This window comes from Columba livia, chromosome 5 (assembly GCF_036013475.1).
Source record: "Columba livia isolate bColLiv1 breed racing homer chromosome 5, bColLiv1.pat.W.v2, whole genome shotgun sequence".
Classification (NCBI taxonomy): domain Eukaryota; kingdom Metazoa; phylum Chordata; class Aves; order Columbiformes; family Columbidae; genus Columba; species Columba livia.
Genome location: NC_088606.1, coordinates 39,230,649 through 39,251,410, shown reverse-complemented (window position 1 = coordinate 39,251,410; position 20,762 = coordinate 39,230,649). Strand labels below are relative to the sequence as shown.

The window sequence follows — 20,762 nt, the reverse complement described above, 5'->3', positions numbered from 1 at the left end:
AACCAAACCAAAAAACAAACCCCAAATAAACCAAAAAACCACACACACACAAAACCACACCAAAGAAACCACCACAACAACCAAAAACAACCTAAAAATCTTCGTGCATGCATTTTAATCTGAATAAACTGAGAACTACACTACTTTTAAGATTTCACTTCCTGTAAGCTCACACAGGGCCTAACACCAGGAAGAAAAAAAAAAGAATAGAGAAAATGAAAAAGTTGCGTTTGGGATATTCACTATAACAAAAAAAAACCCTTTGTTTTCCTTCAAGCGAACAATGGGTTTTTCTACAATAAAAAAAGACACCACGAGAAAAACACGCCGATATACATGTCACAGCTGCTTACTGACATGGATGAATCACTCTTCTTCTACACAGAAGCTGCTAACACGTGTTTTCAGATGACTACACCAGTCCACAGCAGGGACATTAACTTTCCTGCCGCGACACCGCCGAAAAACGTTTCCTCGCACGACCCGTTTCCCCAACACGGAAAACAACCTCCCACCCACAGCCAGCGGCGGACGAACAGCCCGACCGCAGCTTCGGGCGCCGGCAAACGCTCGGCCACGGGCTCGCCCGCTGCCGCCCGAGCGGCGCTGGGCCTCGTCCCGGGCCTGAGACGGGCTCCCCTCGCCTCCCGCGGAGCCGCCGGCCGCCCCGCCCGCCGGGGCCGGCTCCCGCCGCGCCTCCCGGAGGCGGAAGGGGCTCCCACGCCTCTGGGCGGGAGAGGAAGCGACGGGCCCCCGCCGCCCGCGAGCGCCTCCCTGAGGCCGCTCTCCCGTTCCACCCCGCCACCAGGCCCACGCCGCCTCCCCGCGGGCCGCGGCCGCCGAGAGGCTGCCGGCGCCTCTCCGGCCCAGGGAAGAGGCGAAGCGGCCTCGGCCCAGTCGCGCCTCCTCTCAACAGGCGGCTGAAGCCCCACTGCCGCCTTCCCTTCCCGTTCCGTCCCCCGGCAACCCATCGTTTCTTACCCCTTCGCTGCGGAGCAGAAGCCACGTCCGGAACGCCGCCGCGACCCCTCCAAGCCGCGCGGGTCGGGGATGGCGCAGGGGGACGCCGCTGGGCCGCCTGAGGCGCGGCTGGGAGGCCCCGGAGCGCCACTAGGCCGCGAACACACCGCGCCGAGCCTCCGCCGCGCTGCGCGGGGCCATGTGACCCGCCCCTTCCGTCAGCGGCCCGACCTGCACTGCGCCGCGCGAGCATAGAAGCGGCCGTGCCAGAGCGCCCCCCGCTCCTTACGCAGAAAACAACGCGTGTAACCATAGAGCAGCAGCGGCTAGAAGGGCAGAGAGAAAAACCCGGCGTCCGGGCGGCTGCCATTTTTGCGGGGGGTGGCGGTGCGGTGCCTTGAACCACCTTGGGACTTCGCCATGTTGAGGTCAGATACCGCCGCTCGGGGCTCCCGGCGGCCGCGGCGCGGGTGGCTGAAGGCCTTGGAAAGCCTCCTGCCGTGGGCCAGCACCGGCTCCTCGCCCGGCTGCTCGTGTGTGCCCCTTGCCTGTCCGCACCCCCGCGGTTGGTCCGGGCGCCATTTCCCACCGCCGAGCTGCGACCCGGCCGTGACGGCGGTAGGTGCAGGGTATGCCCGCGGGCACAGCCGCCTGGGAAATACGCCTCTTGCTCTTAGGAGGGTGTTTATAAGGAGGGAACGTGTGCTTCAGCTGTGTTTCTCAAATTCTAAGGACCTAGAAAGCTACAAGAAAAAAAAGTCAGGAGGTGTATAGATACAGAATCATAGAATGGTTTGGGTTGGAAGGACCTTCAAAGGTCATCTAGTCCAATCCCCTGCAATGAGCAGGGACATCTTCAACGAGATCAGATTGCTCAGAGCCCCGTCCAGCCTGGCCTGGAATGTTTCCAGAAGTGGGGCATCCACCACCTCTCTGGACAAACCTGGGCCAGTGTTTTACCACTCTCATTGTAAAAAATTGCTTCGTCACATCTAGCCTGAATTTCCCCTCTTTTAATTTAAAGCCATTACCCCTTGTCCTGTTGCTACAGGCCCTGCTGAAAAGTCTGTCCCCATCTTTCTTATAAGTACTGAAAGGCCACAATAAGGTCTCCCCAGAACCTTCTCTTCCCCAGGCTGAACAGCCCCAACTCTCTCAGCCTGCCCTCACAGCAGAGCTGTTCCAGCCCTCTGATCATCTTGGTGGCCTCCTCTGGCCCCTCTCCAACAGGTCCATGTCTTTCCTGTGCTGAGGGCTCCAGAGCTGGACACAGGACTCCAGGTGGGGTCTCACCAGAGCAGAGCAGAGGGGCAGAATCACCTCCCTTGACCTGCTGGCCATGCTCCTTTTGATGCAGCCCAGGATATGGTGGGCTTTCGTGGAAGGCTGTATCTCTGCTGAAAAAAACTAATAATTTACATAGCAAAAAGAGTAAACACCAGTATCTTAGACAGCCATAAACTCAGCAAAACAATGTCATTGTGCTGTAAAGCAGTTGGACCTAGCCATGGTCTACAACCAGTAGTCTCTTTGCCCCACTTCTAGCATTTAGACTACATTAAACATTTTGGGTCAGCTAGGAAAAACAAACAAAACCCCACAACCTTATTATTTCTATATTTTCCACTGTTTATACACATTGTTTAAGGAAAAGTGCTCAAAAGACAGAGTCTAATGACAGTCAATCCCCTACTCCTCTTAATAGCAAGAAAAACATCTGATGCAGACACCATCGACTTCTTCAGTACAAAGCAGATTAAATCTATGTGACTGATGTCACATGTGCTACTGAACAGTCAACAACTGAGCTGGAACTCAGGTCCTGTTCGTCACCTTGCTTCACAAGATGATATGCGAGGGTAAATATTTTTGCAGTAGCAGATTTAAGATATACTGAATTCAATTCCTTTCCCTATCAGAAACAGCATTTTTTTACTTTCTATAAATCACAACTCCTTCCATGCAGCCTGCATATCTCCCTTCAATTAATACAAATTTAGTAACTGCGATACTGACTACTGTTAAAATTTCAAATAATTTATAAACAAAAAATGGTAAAAATGGTACTAGTTTTGCAGCTTGAGACAAACCAAGGAAAAGAGAAAGAGCATAAAAGGAATCTTCCGAGTTTCCTGTTTCTCTGCTGTTGTCTCAGATTGAAATTGTTCCGTGCTTGAAAAAGAAATTAAATCGAAACTCACTTGTACTGCTATAACAAGCTTTTATTTACAGGAAACATTACAAAGGCTTTTCCAATTTAGATGTTAATCTCTTTGTATAGCCAAAGAAATAGACCATTTTGCATTTACTCTTGTACAAATAATGAACTTTAGCCTCCAGTATCCATCCTAGTCAAGGAAGAATAGCATCAGAAGCATCCAGTAAAAATAGCTACTTCTACATCTTTACTCTTTCTGCTACTGAATTTTAGAATTACCTACCCCTAAACCTATCCATGTTATCTTTTTACCCTTCAGTTGTGAAACTTTTCAGATGTGGATCACAGTTCACTTTATTCATTTCCTTGCTTTGGACTCCAGTGTTTCATGCTCAAGGCAATCAAGAAGACTGTAGCACCTGGCTTTTAGTATTAAGGCCAAAATTAAAAGAGGTGGGGTTTATGTCTGCAGATGGTTTTGCATGGCAAGTATGAGAAATCATTCAAAACATGCTAGGCAGCATTTCAGGATACAGCGGTCAGATTGTTTTGAGACTATGCAACATCTTAAATGTTTTAAGGGTGGAACAGAGTTCTAGTCCGCAGCTCCAGAATCCCTGGGTAAAAAGGATCTACTACAGCAGTGAAGAAGTACGGTCTTTATAAAACTCTGACTAAAAACTGGGATCCTGGATGCTTACTGCCTATCTGCTCTATCCAATGCAGGTTTCTCTTTCTTCGTGATATGCTACGTTACTCCCACGGAAATCAGTAAAACTAGATTTCAAAGAGGAGCTGGACCTGATTTTTGACATATAACAAACCCAAACTTATGGTTGTAAGCATGGCATTTAAAAGATAAATTAAATCTATAGTGCCTATTCCAGGAGGAGCAGTGCTGCACTTTTTCTTAGAGGAGCAGGAAATGGTGGGGGATGAAAGTTTAGGCTTTATGGAGAAAATAATAACTAGTGCAACTTTGTACATTTTGTAATATTTTCAATAAAAGTATACTTCAAATGTACTTTTTTTAACACCACAAAATTAATAATTACATTTTGTCTTCTCTTCCTCATACTTTTTAATCGCTCCCTCTTACATTACCAGCCTAATACAGCCACCCAGAGGAAAATCCCTTAGAACTCATTGGTTTGATTCCTTGGCTCCCTGTGAATAGCACTGTGAGATTTTAAAGTTTCTACCTCATATGTGTTAAATATATACACTATCGAGGATTTTTTTTTTCACTCTGAAGCCATTTGATTCAGCAAGTTTATTCCTATAGATATCAGTCTATTTAGTTAATCTTTTGGTTAATCTTTTCTGGAAAATACTGAGTGAAAAGACACTATTGTAATTGTATGAAAGAGAACAGGGGACACAGTTACTGTGCCAATCTTCAGTCATTCATCATAATTAAACTGCATAGAAGAAAAATAGATAAACCATGTATATGCCTAGTTACACAAATATATGTAGTAGAATCTAGTAGAACAAAACTGCTTCAGTGATCCACTTGAATTCTGGCAGGGCCTCGGTCACTCCCAGGATTAGGAACTTATCTGGTGCTTCATTTTTGTGGTAATTGGACCTGCCAACTCAGTTTTGTGAAATGATGATACCTTACAAAAAGTAAACTCACAGTCACTGCTGGCTGCGTGGGTATCCAGTCACATAGTTTGGCTCCCTCTCAAAAGTATTTGTATACAACCAAACCAGGGGAACCCAACGACAGGGCACTTAATAGCTGCCCCTTCTATGGTTACCAACACATAAAGTCCACTGAAGGGAAACAGCGTATCTCCTTCCTCCAGTGAAGTAACTTCATTGGCTTTTCATCCAAGCATCCAGCCAAAAATTCTGGTTACTTTAGAAAAGAAATTGCTCGTGCTTTGGCTACTCTACAAGAAAAATGTTTTTGGATATTATCTAAATCACATACTTTCATATACAATGAAAAATAACTTGTACTTTTCTTGTAGCACTGTGCCCTTTCCAGCCAGTGCCACAACCCAAAATCTCCCTGCAGCCGTTGCTGACCCATGTTACCGCCTCACCCTGCGCCTTCTCTGACCATCTGTTTGCACCCACTACCCGTTCCCACAGCTCCAGTTTTTGACTGTCAATCTGCCATTTTTTCATAGGCCTGTGCCTATTTCGGATCTGGAGTCTCTGCTAAATAAGCAGCAGCTTATGTTTGTAGATAACATCACAAAGAAGAAAAAAGGGCAATAATTACAGTGCCTGGTAGTACTCCTTGTCAAGGCATTGTTTAAAGACACGAACGGTACCGGTGAGCCAGGCACCCAGCTCTCTCTCCAGTGGACACCGTGAGCTGCTTCTGTGCCAGGGCCGGGGCCCTGGGAGCAGCTGCCTGTTCGCTCTCCAGGGGGCGGAAGGAAAACGCTTAGCCCCCGTGCTGGGGCTGTGTCCGCTCCTCCGGGGCAGCGAGGCCTGCAGCTCCACCCGCCCTCAGGGAAGGCCGGCCAGGCCCGCCAGCCATGCGGCGTGGGACAAAAATAAAGCAAAGGAGAAAGAAAGGTCCAGGGGGCGGTGAAAGGGCCGGGAGCACCGCGCCAGCTCGCTCACGCACGCCCTCAGGGGCGGGAGCAGCGGCCCCCCGCGTTCACCCGCCGCCACCTCTGCCCTGCTGACCTCCCTGCTCCGCCCCGGGAAAAAACATGTCGGGCCCCGCCGCCCCTCCCGGCGCCCGGGAACTACGGCTCCCAGCAGGCCCCGCGGCGGCATGCAGGCCTCCGCCGGCTTCCCGGGAGGCAGCGCCGGGACTCCGGACTGCAGCTCCCGGCGTGCCAGCGCCGCCCCGCCTCCCGTCTTCCCATCTCCGCGGTGAGAAAATAACCCTGAAGTTGCCCGCGATCAGCTGATCCCGGCTGGCGACGAGGGGAGCGGGCGGAGGGTGGCGGGGGCGCGGGTCCTGCCCTGGCCGCCTCGCCTGCATGGTCGGGTCGCCGCCTCAGCCCCTGGGGGAGGAGAACTGGGACACCCCCCGGGCGCGGAGGGGTGGGGGGAGGAGGAAACCGCCGCCGGGACCCAGCTCCTTAGTCACCGGGTGCCGGCGGGAGGAAGGGGAAGAAGGGTGGCCGCCGGCTTGTAAACAATAGCCTGGCTCGCGGCGCCCCGTCCCGTGCCGTCTTTGTTCCCCGCTCGGCCCGCTGCCGCCGCTCGGCGAGAGGAAGCCGGGGCTTCCCCCTTCCTCCCCGGCCGCTGCTTAGAACAAGCCGGCTCCGCGCAGATCGCAGCCCCAGGTAGGTGCGGGAGCGCGGCGCCGGCTGGCACCGGCGTTACGTAATACCGCCGGCTCGGGGGGGGCGCCCACCGCCCCCGCCCGGCCCCGCGGCCGCCGCCGAGCCACAAGTGCCGCCCGCCGCGGGGCAATGCTGCCGGACCCCGCCCGGGCTGCAGAACCAGCGGGGAGCGGGGGGTGCCGGCGGTCAGCCCGGAGCGGGAGCAGCTCTGTGCCGGCTGGGGAGGGGAGGCGGCCGAGGGCCGGTGCGGGGCGGCAGGGCCGGGGACCCGCGCAGCCGGGAGGCAGCAGGTCGAGACAAAGGCGGGTCGGAGCGCGGGCTGCCCTTAGCGGGCGCTGGTGTCGGGGGCTGCTGTGGCAGCTGGGGGCGGAGGGGAAGAAAATCCGTCTGTCAGCCCGGCCGCGGCAGCGATCGTATCCAGTGGTGCCAGGAGAGCACAAAGAGAGCGGCTTTTTGTTTATCTGGTAAAGCACATCAGGAAATTCCCAGCAAATAAATGCTGTGAACCCTGAAGGAGGAGCTTAGCTGGGAAGTGAAAGCAGAGAATTTTCTAGTATTGACACAGTCCTGTGTGTGTGTGTGTACATGTATGTGCACTTGTGCATTTCTAATGTCTTTTTTTCCTCTGTGTCCCCAGCTGTCTCCCTCCGTTCTCTGCTTCAGGGAAGTACTTGTCCTATCTGCTGAAGTACACTGGACTGTTTTTTTTTCTCATCACTGAAAATACATTATACACTTAAGCATATAAAGAACGTATACTGGCACTTGGGCAGAACAATACGTGAAACCAGCCACATTGTTTATTTTGGAGAAAGAAAACTTCACCTGTGTTTAACAAGACTCTTCTTGGGAGGCAGGTCAGTGTATGAATCTTATAGAAACGTCTATTAATTATTTAAAACTAAATACAGACAGCATTCCTGTAGTGTTTCTTTCCCCTGTGAAAATACTCAATTTGCAACTGACTCTGGCATGTATGTTTGTTCAAAACAGAAACAGGAGGGAAAAACATTGCTTTAAGGAAATCTGAAGATGAGCGCCCACACACAAACTGCAGAGAAAGGACAGAACACAACACTCCTGTGCCAGGAAAGCTATGTTTGCAGTGGGACAGATGAAGCAATCTATGAGTGCGACGAGTGCAGGAGCCTACAGTGCCAGCGTTGTGAAGAAGAGCTGCATCAGCCAGAAAGGTTACGGAACCACGAACGGACCCGTATAAGACCCGGCCATGTCCCATACTGTGACTCCTGCAGAGGTGCCAATGGGAACATAATGCACGCCAGTATGACGGGGTCGAGGCAGATAGCAGCAGTGAGGTGCCAGGTGTGCAAAATCAACCTCTGTGTGGAGTGTCAGAAGAGAACACATGCAGGGGGGAACAAAAGGAAGCACCCTGTCACTGTGTACCATCCTGGCAAAGCCCAGGAGCATGAAGAGGAGGAGGGGATGGATGAGGAGACCAAGAGAAGGAAGATGACAGAGAAAGTTGTGAGTTTCCTTTTGGTGGATGAAACTGAGGAAATTCAGGTAAGTACTGGTGTGGTTTGTTTGAATGGGTGAGATCCTTTAGTTTCTTAGCCTGACGCACTGCTCTGATGCATGATTAATACTTGAAGTGTAACTGGCAGCAATGGTACTAAAATGAGGATAGCCAGTTAAGTGGCACTGACTGAGCATCTTGGGCCAAAAAGACACAGTGCCTTGGAATGGGCTTGCTCACAAGTTCCTCAAAAGGTCAAGTTCATTAAAACCTTATGTGTGGCAAGAGCCTCCTCTTGAGAGGCTTGCTAAGTGAAGCTGGTGAAAGAACTGACTCTGTATTGAGACATACATAGCTAAGATAAGAGCTCTCTGTGCAAAATGCTGATCATTCCCGAACAAAACTGAACTGAGAGTGTTGCAGTAGATACCCTGCAAATGGGAGTGCTGGCAGCCAATCTCCTACCGTATGACTAGGAGTGGGCACTGTACCAAGCAGTGCTAATGCAAGACTACAGCCCCCTGCTACCCTCCTTTAGCATCAGTAAATCCACCTGATTTTTAGAAATAGGACAAAATAGAAATAAGGGTCCAAAGTGTGTCACCCAAGTCCTACAGACACCATGGTTACTCTACATTGCTTGTGACGACTATTATTTCATGTTAGCCTTTGGTGAAAGAGGGGGAAATTTGCCATCAATTTGAGGCAGGCCTGCCGGTAATAATGACAGAAATACTAGTTGACTAGGAACAGCCTCTCAGGAGGCATTGTTTTAGAGAGTCTAGCATTCAATATAGGCAGTTAAATAACTCTTCTATTTGTCCTTACATTTGATTAACAGAAGCACTTTATAGTGTTAAAATACTTTACAAATGTAAAACCAGCAATGTGTGAAAGTCACAAAGCAGGTTAATTACACAACTGAAAATTCAGCTTTTTCTTCTGGCTTCCAGTTTGCATCCTTCATGTTAAACCTCGTTCAGGAGACACTGAAAGAAAATGTGTAGTCACCTGAAGACTCAATATCTGGTTGCTCTAATTTAATATATTAATGCTACCAGTGATAAAAAGAATTGTGATGATACTCTGAATGTTACTATGATGGATACAAATAACTAATCTACAAATAATCAGTGTTTCTGCCATGTGTTGCAAGGAAATGTGACTTAAGTATCTTTTATCTCATATATACACACACTCTTCTATAGTATAGAAATGTACACTGTGATTATACTGTAGTATAGAACAGATGCAAGATACTTGTGTCACGTTTTGGTCTGCCCAGGTGTACTGACTGTCAAACTCTTGTGGCTTTTGGAGGGGAAAGGGAAGAAAGGATGGCAGTCCTTACAACGCACTGTCATAGAAAACATACTATGCAGAACACCCGTGCCTGTAAACTGAGTGATTCCGTTTCAGGTGTAGTAGCAGTCCTAAGTTTTTATGCCTCACCTAAGCATGCAGATGCTTCCTTGTAGATCCAACTATGACTTTAAGAAACAGCTGTAGTGGCTAGATGAACATTATTAAAAAGGCAAGCTCTGAGATGCCTTAGAACAGGTCTGTCCTGGCAAGCTGCTGACAAGCTGTGGCTGTGTGTGGTTGTACCAGTTTAAGTTATCTTTATACTCGTGAATCTGTAAGCCTTGTTGAGGCAGACTTCTGGCTGCTTCTTGTAAGCTGGTGCATTGGTATTTAAATGTCATGGGCAATAAAGTCAGCTTCCTTTCTGGGACAGCAGTGGCCCTTTACCAGATCGTAGCAATTTGGTCAGAACAGGGTTGAAAATGCTCTCAAAAATGATCTTGCTTCACTATCAAGATGTTGAATCAGAGCTCTTCCATCTAGAGTGATCTTTTCCTCATAATGGAATACTTACGTGACATGTCACAGCCAGTGTCAAAGCAGTTTTAGAGTTTTCAATTAAAATACTTTGTGGCAGCTGTAACTTAAAGAGTTCTTGCTATTGTAGTGATATTACTGCTAGTGAGCATAAGGACCTTTATTTGGAGAGGGCTGTCAGAGAATTAGCTTGCTCTGAAGACATCTTCTGTAGCATATTTTGCTCTTGATAATTCCAGACAGGCAATTTAGCTACAGGAAAGTGATCCTCAGTCTTTTGTGCTTCTCAGTAGCAACATTATTGATGATTGCTTGGGAGAAATCCTTAAAATGTTCTTTATTTAAACCAACACTTTGTCCAAAAATGCCAAAATAGTAATAACTTGAAATGTGGAGATTCAGGGTTTGAGGATGTGTGGCTTTTCAAGCTTGAGCAGGCAGGAGAAGTATTTATCAGAATTATGGAGTCCAGCTATCTTTAACGATCTGTTTTCTGACCTTTGGAACTTGAAAATTATTGCATTAGTTAGGAAACAGGAGAGGCAACTGCTGATTTGCTGTCAGGGGTAGATTCTGCCATAGCAATGTTAAATGCTAGGCCTACAAAAATGGGCAGAACTAGTTATGCTGCCGAGCACACACAATGGATTGAAATACTTGATGTATACGTTTTTACAAACCTCTAACTTGAAAGTGGCTCGATGAGATGGAAACAAGAGAGATTTCTTTTTGGTTTCCTTTGGAACATGGAGTTGTTAAGCTCAAGTGGTTATATTTCATCTTGTTGTTCCTGTTGGTTTCTTAGAGATAGTAGCTCTAAAACTGAAGGACATTTATAGTGTGTAAGCAATGACTGAGCTAGTTTCAGATTCAGAAGCAACGCAGATTAATCAATAAGGATCTGTGCCTGAGCAAATTAGTTTAGCTGAGAGGTGAAAGTTCTGAGCTTGGGCTGAGCACTGCACTAATGAAGCTATGATAATTTTGAGATCGGCATAATTGTGCCATGTTGCACAGATGTGCTGGCCTGTCTAAATTTAGTTGAGAGCTTTTTGCACTTGCAGACATAACCATAAGCTCAGAAAGCTGAGGACTTCTTGTGCTAGTTTCAAATCCTCACAATCAGGAAAGGTCCCATTTTAAACCATCACTTGTGAAGCAGCTGTTTGTAGATAACTAATGGTAGCTTAAGTTCATACCTGTGAAATGCAAGCTTCTTTGTGATGTTCATCATAACAACACTATATCGGAGCACTTTAAGAAGAGGTGGGTTATCTCATGTTAAGAAAACTATGTTAAAAGTTAAATGCAAGTTTGTACTGCAAGTCTGTGAAGAACCAGAGAGAGAGGTTGTTCCCCATGCAGTCCCACACCAGCTGTCTCACACACCACACAGTGTGATGCTTTGCTACTCTTGTAAGTTAGTCCCCGAACCATCTTGACCTACATGGCAAATTTTTCTTTCCTCTTTAGGATTTATTGCCCCTTATAGACCTGATTGGACAAGATTTGTTTTCTGATAGAAGTTGTCATGTTTTACAAACTTACATCACCTGCAGTTTAGATGTTGTTCTAGGTCCTTTTTCCTCAGGCTGTCTTATGCAGTTTCTCTTTACGCAGTATTAAACTTTTGGCCTTAATCTCTTGCATATCTAAAGCTGGGACTTGAATCAAATTGTTCTTTATAACTGCAGGATCTACTTGGTAATTTTTCTCCTACATAGTCTATCCTCATTGCCCATCTCTACTCAGAATGATAGTATGGGGATTACTTTGTCAGTCAGTTGCTTTGGACATGTCATTGCTCACGTTACATCTTCCACATCTCCTCTTTGCCGTGTTGGGCTCAAACTGGGTGCCTTCTTTTTTTGTGTGTGTGTAAATCCCCCAACTGAATCTCCTGATCTGCTCTGTCAAGCTGTCAGCTTTCCTTTCTCATCTCTGACTTGCTGAATTTTCAAACAAGCATCATTCTGCTGTCATTACTGCTGCTCCTTGCACACAAGAGGCACTTCCCTTAAGAACTTACAGAATCAACTGATTGATCTTGTTTAAAACTCTCCTATATCTGTGGATCTATTAAGAAAAGTGCAGCAAAATACAACAATAAAAACATGACTTGGGGTAAGATAGTTGTTTTGAGTTCTGATGCCGTCTCACTGTCTCTTGGACTTTTCCACTGATCTGAATCTGTCTTTGTCTCTTGTACTTGTGTTTATGCAGTTTCTCAAATAGTATCAGTTTTTGCTTTGTCTTTATACAATACCTTTGCAATAGAGCTCTATAGTATAAAGGAGAGAGCCGTGTATCAGTTGTAGAGTGATCTCTATTTACTACCACTTCTGAGGTAGGGGAGAAGAAGTGCTTAACAACACATAACGACAATTTGGTATTTTTATCGTGGGGAACAGACACTGAGACTTCTTACCAGAGGATCAGAACTTGGTTGTAGTGTCACTAGTGGCTTCTATGATAACACTTTGTCCAAAGCACTAAGGACTCGGCTCATATACGTTATAGAAAATAGGGGACACACTTGATTGTTGTTAGTCTGCCTTAGCGTTCACTGGTCTTTGACCAAACAGTAACTGTTATAAGAAATTATCCAATCTGTGGGTTGCAATTAAAAATAAAGGGTATTGACTTTGTAGCCTGTCTTACTAAAGAGACAGGAAGAAAAGAAAGTTGTTGTTTTTTTTTCTTCTAGCTAGTCCCCAAAATATCCGCAGCAATATAATTTTATGTGAGAGAAAGGAACATGCATTTATTACTGGGTCTCCCCTGAGATACCAACTATGAGCTCCCTTTTTTCAGTTAGCAGGTTCTTATTGTGTTGCCAATAGACATCTCCATTTCCTAAATCCAGACCCATGCCTTGAATTCTTTTTTTATTCCTGCTAGCAGGGTTAGATGCCTCAAGGATTAAGCTCTTTCCCTCAGCAAATACTGAGCAGAATCTATATAATGCTTTGCAGTCCATTTAGATGATGCAAAATGACCCGTAGCCCTTATTTAAATGCAGACCATTTTATACATTAATTAAATAACCAGCCTTCAACAGTGTAACAGTCCATGTATTCTCCTCTCTCCCCTCTTATTAAAAAGTTACACATACAGAGGGATAACTCTTTAAGGGGTGCTAGCTGCATTGCTTTTCTTACTCTTACTGTAAACCTGATTAAAGTACTGTGATTTTTCCTTGTTACTTACTGATTTGAGCCTGGCCAAAGTCTGAGGATGAGTGAATGGAGTTGCTAGGAATGCCTTTTCTAGTCAACTGTGCTTTATCAGTCAATGCAAGCTAATGTACGTCTTCTAAGAGAAGATCACAATCTCCTAAGTCTTATTGCTTGCCTCTGGTAGGAAAGCACTTGTCTAGCAGTAGTGCTAGTTTCTATGACACTCTTACTTGATTTACTGTTGGGAGAATGTTGTTTTGGCAGGGTGTGTGTGTTTTTTAGGGTAGCACAGTCAGCTGTAAGTTTCTGGGAATTTTAGTCCATATCCTGTGAACTGAAAAGTCACAGCTGGTATATTTGCCATGGATGCAAAGGAGGAAGAAGGAACATTGAAGGATCCAAATTTGTTTAGGTCAGTGTGATCTGGTGGATCAGGGTATGTAATTTCTGTCCATCCTCACTGTTGCTACACTGTTGATGAGTTTTCCTCCCCTTTGTGCTTCCGAGAGGTTTTGTTGCCAAAGTATTTTTGTGAATTTGATGTCCTATAGGCTAGGAATTTTTCTCTTACTACCTTGTTATTTTTTCAGTATTCCTCCATACCAGTCTGTTATCAGTTTTGCAATTCCCTTTCCTACACTAGCATTGTTTTTCTGTCCTTGGAACAAAGTAGTAGAAAAACTACCTAGCAATTGCTGGTTAGGAGTGTTCTTTCTTCCACTGGACACATACCAGTATTTTGAAAAGTATTTTTAGAAGGTGGGAGAGGAACTATCCGTTCAACAAGCAGTCTCAGACTGACTCCTAGCTAATTTGAACATAGCCACTTACAAATATTGCTTTTCCTTGGAACTGCTCCTACATGTTATTCATGATGCAGTTCTCCTGGGCCGTAATTAAAGTAAAATCTCTTGCTTGCTTCTTGTCTCTTTTGTCCTTGTGCTGAAATGAGTGCTGGTGTAGAAGCAAAGGAGAGCGTGTCACAGGTGAGAGAAGCTAGTGGCAAGCCACTTTGGAATTACACAAAGTTTCATTTTAGGAGTTCCTGAACTTAGTTCAGCTCCTGAACTGAACAGGGTTGGTGGGGGGAAGGGGATATTCTAGTGCTTTCTTTGCTGTACTCCTCTCTGCATTTATCCGATGAATCCTTTTGGACTCCTGGGTACTGCTGGCAGGAGCAGGATTTGAGTGCTTTGGGATGCGTTCAAGAAAGGGAACTGGCAGCCTGCTGTCTTCCAGCCCTTCTGTCCTTTTCGTCTCAGCTGCTTCCTCACTTCTGCAAGGATCACTGGGAGGCAGATGTTGCTGCAGTGTACCTTCTACTTTTTTACCTGGGTTGTTAATGCTGTGCTTTAGGATCACATAGGCAGGAGTTTCACAGGGCTGCCTGTCAAAACACCCTCCAATTGAGAAAATAACCTGAGTATTGGATTGGAGGCAATCCAACCTAAGTATTTTCTAGAAAGAGTGAAACTGTAATACAAGTAAGCTTGTAAAAGCCCCTCTTAACAAGGATAGTGGTATAAAGTAGTGTCTGCACAGGTAATCTAGTTACCCTTTGTATTGAGGAAGACAGTTACAGCATGAGCTCACTCACTGACTTGTAGTTTTCTGGGCAAAATCTCCTCACTTGGATGTCTTCTCTGCTGCTACAGCTGTGACATTGGGGTGGTAATTGGTAATTGTGTGGCCAAATTAACATCCATGGAGAATTGGAAAGGTACTTAGGATACAGAATAATTATTTCTGCTACATTGTTTCCTGTTTTCTTTAAGAGCTAGATGACACTCTTAAATTAGTGTTATTTCTGCAGCAGTTGCATTTACCTTAAAATCTGTATTAGTTTTGGGTTCTTGCAAAAGCAGTTTTTCAGTTAGCAAACAGGTTAGTGGGATGTCTAGTCTTACTTCTGCTTTCAGCAGTTTCATGTAACTCAGCCGTCATCTAGGAGGGTAACTTGCCTGGTAATAGCAACATTTCAGTCAGTATTGCCTCCTGGGTCAGGGAGGAGTCCAATCAAATTGGATTGCCTCCAATCCCCCTATGTTTTTTCCACCACTGTCTTAAAACCTTTGGAATAGGGTCTCTTTCTTTGGGTAGGGTTGTTAAGCAGGATTTAACTCTTATCTCTGTCTCTCTTAGGAAAGAGTCCTGTAATAGATAGACATGGGCTTCAGACACGGGCAGTCTGGCAGCCTCCACCCTTCGTTGCAGGGACCTGTAGGTCCTGTTGAGACTCATTCTGTTAAGCTTTGTACAAACACATGAAAATACTGTCACTGAATTAATTTTTCAGAGCTGTGGGAAGGAACAGGATAACTTTGGTCTGAAAAAGGTGGTCAGCTCAGGAACACTGTATTTGTGGGTGCATATAAAACCTAATAGAATGAATCTGATCAGAACGCACAGGTGGTATTGCAGTGAAGGCAAACAAGCAGGTGCAAAAAACTGCAGCTTCAAAACCACTCCTAATACAAATGCTTTTCTTTGGTTGAGCCAGACCTGCACCCATGCATGGAGAATAATATCAAACTAGCTGCAGCTGAGAAGGAGTGTTGGAATTGAACCTGAAATCCTTTTTTGTTTGTCCCTTCCTTTAATTTGCACTCCCATCTTCTGGTGTCAGGGCACTTGTTTTGGGCTTGAGGCTCTGTAGTACTCTGAACTTTAAGATGCTGGTGTCCACTGACAGCTTGGTTGAAGTCTAGGAGACTATTGAGGACAGTAATGACAAATACATTTAAGTGTTTGCTGGGCCAGTGATTAATGTAATAACTTACTCCTGAATACTGGATTGTAACTACTGGTATGACATACACAATTTTATAAACTACTCCATTGACCTTTAGACTAATCCATTTGCTTTCGGGAAAACTCTCCCAAGCTAGGGTAAAATGTTTACATAGTAACAACTCTGAGCAGTGCAGTTAATGAAGTCTAATTTGAGATGTCTGTCTCCTGTTATCCAATGCTGATCCACATCTTCTCTCTTTTGAGTCAAAAGCAGCCAATGTGCAATCATGCGCTAGCCAGTAACTGTGGGCACGACTGCTCAGCTTACTCCTCTGTCTTGGTGGCTGTGTGGAGTGGGCAAGAGACAAGCTTGTTCCTCAGAAAGCTTGTTAGAGTCTCTCTTTTCTACTCTGCTGTTTATTTTTGTCGAACTTTTGGGAAATTTATGTTTTAGAGATACTTATTTCTATATCAAATATGTTTGTGTAATTAGATTATGAATTTTAAGTTATATGTGGAAGACTCGAGTAATGACATAAGACATTTTCCATGGGAAGTCATGCAGAAGAAAAGGTATAGGAGACAAACTAAGGTAGAAAACTAGAGCTGCTTGGACTTATAAGCCAGCCTTGATTCTTCTGGACTACCTGCTTATGACCAAAGTCTTCTCACTTGTTTGGAGGCCTCTCAAACCTGTGAGGGAGCAACGACCTCCTGAGTTCCATTTCAGCCTGAATTAGTCTATGATCTTAGCAGAAACAGAGTTTGAATTATGATAGTCCAGGGCCCCTCTCACAGCTCTGCTGATGTCATGGGTTTCTTAGCAGAGAGTTTCTCTTCCTCACAAGGAGCTACCCCATCCTTTTTCTCACTTAGTAGCAAGAAACAGTTCAGAACATCAACAAAAGTTTCTCCTGGAGCAAATGCAGGGAGTTTCTAGTTGCCTTTTTAATAGCCTATTGCATTTGAGTTGCTGGCGTAAGCCAGCTGTGCTTCTCTGCATTCACGCATTGCCTTTCTGGCAGCGATTGTGGGGAGCTCTGCAGGGGTGTGGGTTTTGGTGGCAGCACTGGGCTGTGGTGCAGGTCATTCTTCTTAGATTTGTCTTATAGGCTTTAGTGAAAGGAAAAAATCTGCTTTATACGTTTCTCTTGTTTGTTTTCAATGTACACTGAAATTCTGATGTAATGACCAGCGGAAGGACCTGGGGCTTTAGGCACGCAACCATAAGACTTTTGTGTAAATCTACCTCTGGATAGAAACTCAAGTTTTTAGAGTTAGAACACAACTGCCAGAATTTAGAAACTGTGTCATAAAGAACTGGTCTGTATTGAGGTGGGCAGATCTGACAGATCCATTCTGTTTCCAGGTTTAATGATTGATAGATAATCTTAAGATCAATTATCTAAAATTGTCTCAGTTTTGTGTTTTAGAAGTTAAGGGCTGCTTAAAATGTTGCAGATCTTGTTTTAGCTTGCTTTGCTGTTTCTTCCCCTGATTTCAGGTGTGAGTTTGAGTTCTTGTAAGCATTGTCTTTTTAAAATGTTTTCTGAACTGTGAGCAGAATTGCTTATATTGCCAGTGTTAAGTAGTGCTTTAAGGCAAATAGTACTTTTTTTCCCCACTTGATTGTTTTGACCACTTGAAGATGGATTTGTTTCAGATGGTTGCAATTTTATGCTGGTATGTATTTGGATGTGCGGTTACAAGTCTTGTAGCTTGTTTTTCCATTCATCGAAAAGTGTGTTAATTTATATTCTCTTTATTGATTTAGTGGTTGTGTATCAGAATATATTGTGTGCTGGTTGTCAGACAAGTCTAATGCCTCATAAATGTAATTATTTATATGATGGTACCTTTCTTGATTGCAGAAAATGCTTAGCTATTAAAAATACTCTGTTAAAATTAGGTCAAGCAAAGAGTAAGATTTGAAAACGCAACAACAGAAGTACCAATATAAGTCAAAATGACAGTGTAAGACTAGCAAATGGAGGTGCTCTTGATTTTAGTTTTGAGCTATTGTGTCGTCGTGGCACAGCTCTGCCTTTGTGTGCTGGTTCCATGAATATTAGCAAGCCTTAGAGCATTCATAAAGAGTTTTAAAAGGAGAAAACTCCGGTAAAAATATCCATTTCACTTAGTGTGTTTATTTTTCCTGGAGGCAGAGTTAAAGTTATATGAGTACAGGTCATTGGAAACTACACTCTATTTTATGGATTTTGTTCCTAAGCTTTTAACATGTTATTATTTTAATAACATTGTTTCCAGGAAATTAGTAGGCTGGAATGTCATCTTAGTAGTTCTTGTTTCTTGTCTCTTCCTAAACAGTTCTACTTTTATTATGACTCACATCTAGGAAACTTGTTCTGTTGGGTATAATAGATTTCCAAGTACGGGTGACAAAGAGGCTTCAGATCTAAATGCATTCCATGACAGTGTGGTATGAGTCTTTGTGTCCTCTTTAGAGAGGACTCCAGCTGTAAAGGTCTGTGTTTTTCCCTCGTGAAGACCTTCAGCTCAGCTCAGCTTGGGTGGAGTGACTGCATGAAGGGCTGGATGACAACTGCTCACAGAAATGCAGTTAAAAATATAAGAGAAGGCTAACCATGATTCTAACCTATGAAGGAATAAAAACTATTCTTTCTAGATTGTAATATTTGTCTAAGATCAATAACAAAAGTGTAAATGAGTTTCTGATACTAGAAATGGCAAAGTAGAGAAGGGGCTGGAGAGATGCCTCTTAGGTTAGACATACAAAGTTTTTATTCTGAATTGACATTGCTGTGCAATTTAAGGAAGGTTTCATATTTACCCTCTGCTGTTTATATCAGAGATGTGGAGTCCACATGGGAGTGGACACAGCTGTGGAAACACAAGTCCTTTGTATATGCAGCAGAGCGTGGTACCATGCTAGCTTCTCTAGAGCTAAGAAGCAAAACAGAGAAGTGGGACTTGAGCCCAATGGGGGATTAGTACTTCAACACACTTACTACACCTGCTCTGACTTTAAATGTCTTAAAGGAACTTGCTCGAGGGAAGTAAATTTGACAATTGATATGGGGATTGTTGTGAATGGTTCTTTGAGAGTATGATCCCTGTGCTCAGCAGTGGTTAAAGAACACAGGTACACAAGAGCGAGGAGCATCTATGGCAGACAAGCATATTCAACAAAAAGAAGGGGCTTTTTTTGGTTGTGTTGGCTTGGTTTTTTGCTGTATTTCTTCCCTCTGCTGCATGCATGGAATTTGTTGTAACAGGATGTCGCAGGATCCAAAACTGACCGGGTCCATGAAGGGGTTAGACAATCTGTTAGAGCAGCGGTGTCACACTCATTTTTGCTGGGGTCCCCATCAGCCTCATGCTTGCCTTCAAAGGGTCGAGTGTAATTTCAGGACTGTAAAAATGTAGGAGTAGTTACATTTATGCAGTCCTAAAATTACATTTGGCCCTTTGAAGGCGACCATGAGGTTGATGTGGCCCCCAGGGAAAATGAGTTTGACATCCCTGCCTTAGAGGGTAGGCCTAGCGGTTCTATACCAAACACGACTGTCTAGAGGCAGCCACTGCTCAAAGTCATTTGGCATCTGACTACTGAAAGCTGGTAAAGCATGCGAGGAAGTCTAAAAGAACCTTGAGCTTTAGAAGGGGTAAGCTCTCAGTGCTTTGTGTGTCTGATTTGATATTCAGAGTAACTTTTCTGCTGGAGTGATCAGGATTATTGATTTCTTCTGTCTGGCTCAGCAATCTAGCTCTTCTTCCCACAATAAGTTGCCCTGGCATCAGCAGTTGTTAAAGTACGTTGAATGTGAAAGAAGGCTGGTGGTGTGGACATTTGCATTAGCTCCACTTGGGACAATTTCGTCTGGGTTGGAGTTTGTGTGAGTTGACTCCTGTTTCTTACTGGTGGGAATGCATTGCAGAACAACCTTTATCCCTGTGGTTCCTGTTGTCCTTTGTCTTCTGACATTACTGACGCAGCCCCTTCCACATACTCTCCCAAACGGATACCAGAATAATAACCAGTGCTGCCTAAAGACTTTGGTTATTAGTCCTGCCAATACTTAAGTAGCTGTTTGGAGACTGGTATTTCTTTATACTGTCCAGGGAGTCCATAGCTGGAATCACTGGGTCTAGTCAGGCACTGACTCTGGCAAAAAGAGGGACTGACACCCTTATGGTAAGAAGTTTGGGAGGTGAGAGTTAAAACCAAAACAATCTGGAGAAGAAATTATCATATTCCTTTTTGCTTATATACACATAACCTTATTATATAATCACATCTGTGAATGTTTTTGGGAGCTATCCCATGAGCAAAGAACTTGCTTTCATCCACAGAATCATCTTCAGAGACACTAAGAGAAACTGCATCTGTCATCTAAACTACCTTCCTGATGACAAGCTAATAATCACAGCAAAAAAAGCAATTGTCTCATGTAGATGTAACTTGAGTGTATCTTGGTGATCTCCCACAGACACCACAAAATATTCTGTTGAGAGCATTTTGATTTCTCTGTTTTTTTCCACACTGTGAGGCTGCCTTGAATGCTTTGGATCTGCAAAAAAAGCTACGACAGCCCCACAGTTCACAGTTTTTCTTTCTGAATGCTGTTTGTAACCACAATCTGGCACACTGGCTATTTTTTGTCACTTTGGCTGGTTTTTATTTTCCTTCAAAGTCTGAATGCTGCTGATAGATTTGACCAGAGCAAATGGGGCTGGCTGCGCCTTAAACTAATTTGCTGATCTAAGAATAAACTTGTTCAAAGAAACCATTTATTACCTTATGGCCTCTGTGGATCATGTATCATGAGACCTTACAGCTGTATGTGCGGGGGGGAGATAGCCAAGGAGCTTCCAGAAGTTGAGAGATAGGCGGGAGGGGATGGAAGCCCTGCTCCCATCAGCTGACGGGGATTCCTTGAGGAGGAAATTGTGATGGAGGAGGTTAATTTAATCCTTCTCAAAAAGTGCCTTGTCATATTTTTCCCTGTCACATAACATAACACATGGATAAAACCTCTTAGAAGAAGAAAAAGCAAGCGATAAACAAGCATAGCCAGAAACCTTTGAAAGTCAAGGCTATATTCTGCAACGAAAACAAGGCAGGCTCTTGTACAGAGCCCTAACCTGTTTCATTGCTT

General features: G+C 44.8%; 2 protein-coding genes across 11 annotated transcripts in view; one reads left to right on the top strand and one right to left on the bottom strand.

Annotated features, from left to right (window-relative positions):
• RBM25 (RNA binding motif protein 25) overlaps positions 1-1,159 on the bottom strand; it is a 34,746-nt gene extending 33,587 nt beyond the window's left edge. Inside the window, exon 1 of one of the 4 annotated variants that reach the window (XM_065064473.1) lies at positions 982-1,159. Coding sequence is in view for 2 of the 4 variants with exons in the window: in XM_005502236.3 (XP_005502293.3) it covers positions 354-359 (6 nt within the window). In the remaining 2 variants the exon portion in view is untranslated. Of the gene's footprint in view, positions 1-353; positions 377-981 lie in introns of those variants that run through there. The other 3 variants (XM_065064474.1, XM_005502236.3, XM_005502237.3) reach the window with 3 other exon arrangements.
• A 154-nt stretch (positions 1,160-1,313) lies between these two features.
• The window catches only part of ZFYVE1 (zinc finger FYVE-type containing 1), a 48,669-nt gene continuing 29,220 nt past the window's right edge, over positions 1,314-20,762 (top strand). For 2 of the 7 annotated variants that reach the window (XM_065064481.1, XM_065064477.1), the window contains exons 1-3: positions 1,314-5,965; positions 7,022-7,241; positions 7,378-7,914. In XM_065064481.1, the coding sequence (XP_064920553.1) occupies positions 7,417-7,914 (498 nt within the window). In that variant the 5' untranslated portion in view covers positions 1,314-5,965; positions 7,022-7,241; positions 7,378-7,416. The other 5 variants (XR_010472984.1, XM_065064480.1, XM_065064475.1 and 2 more) reach the window with 4 other exon arrangements.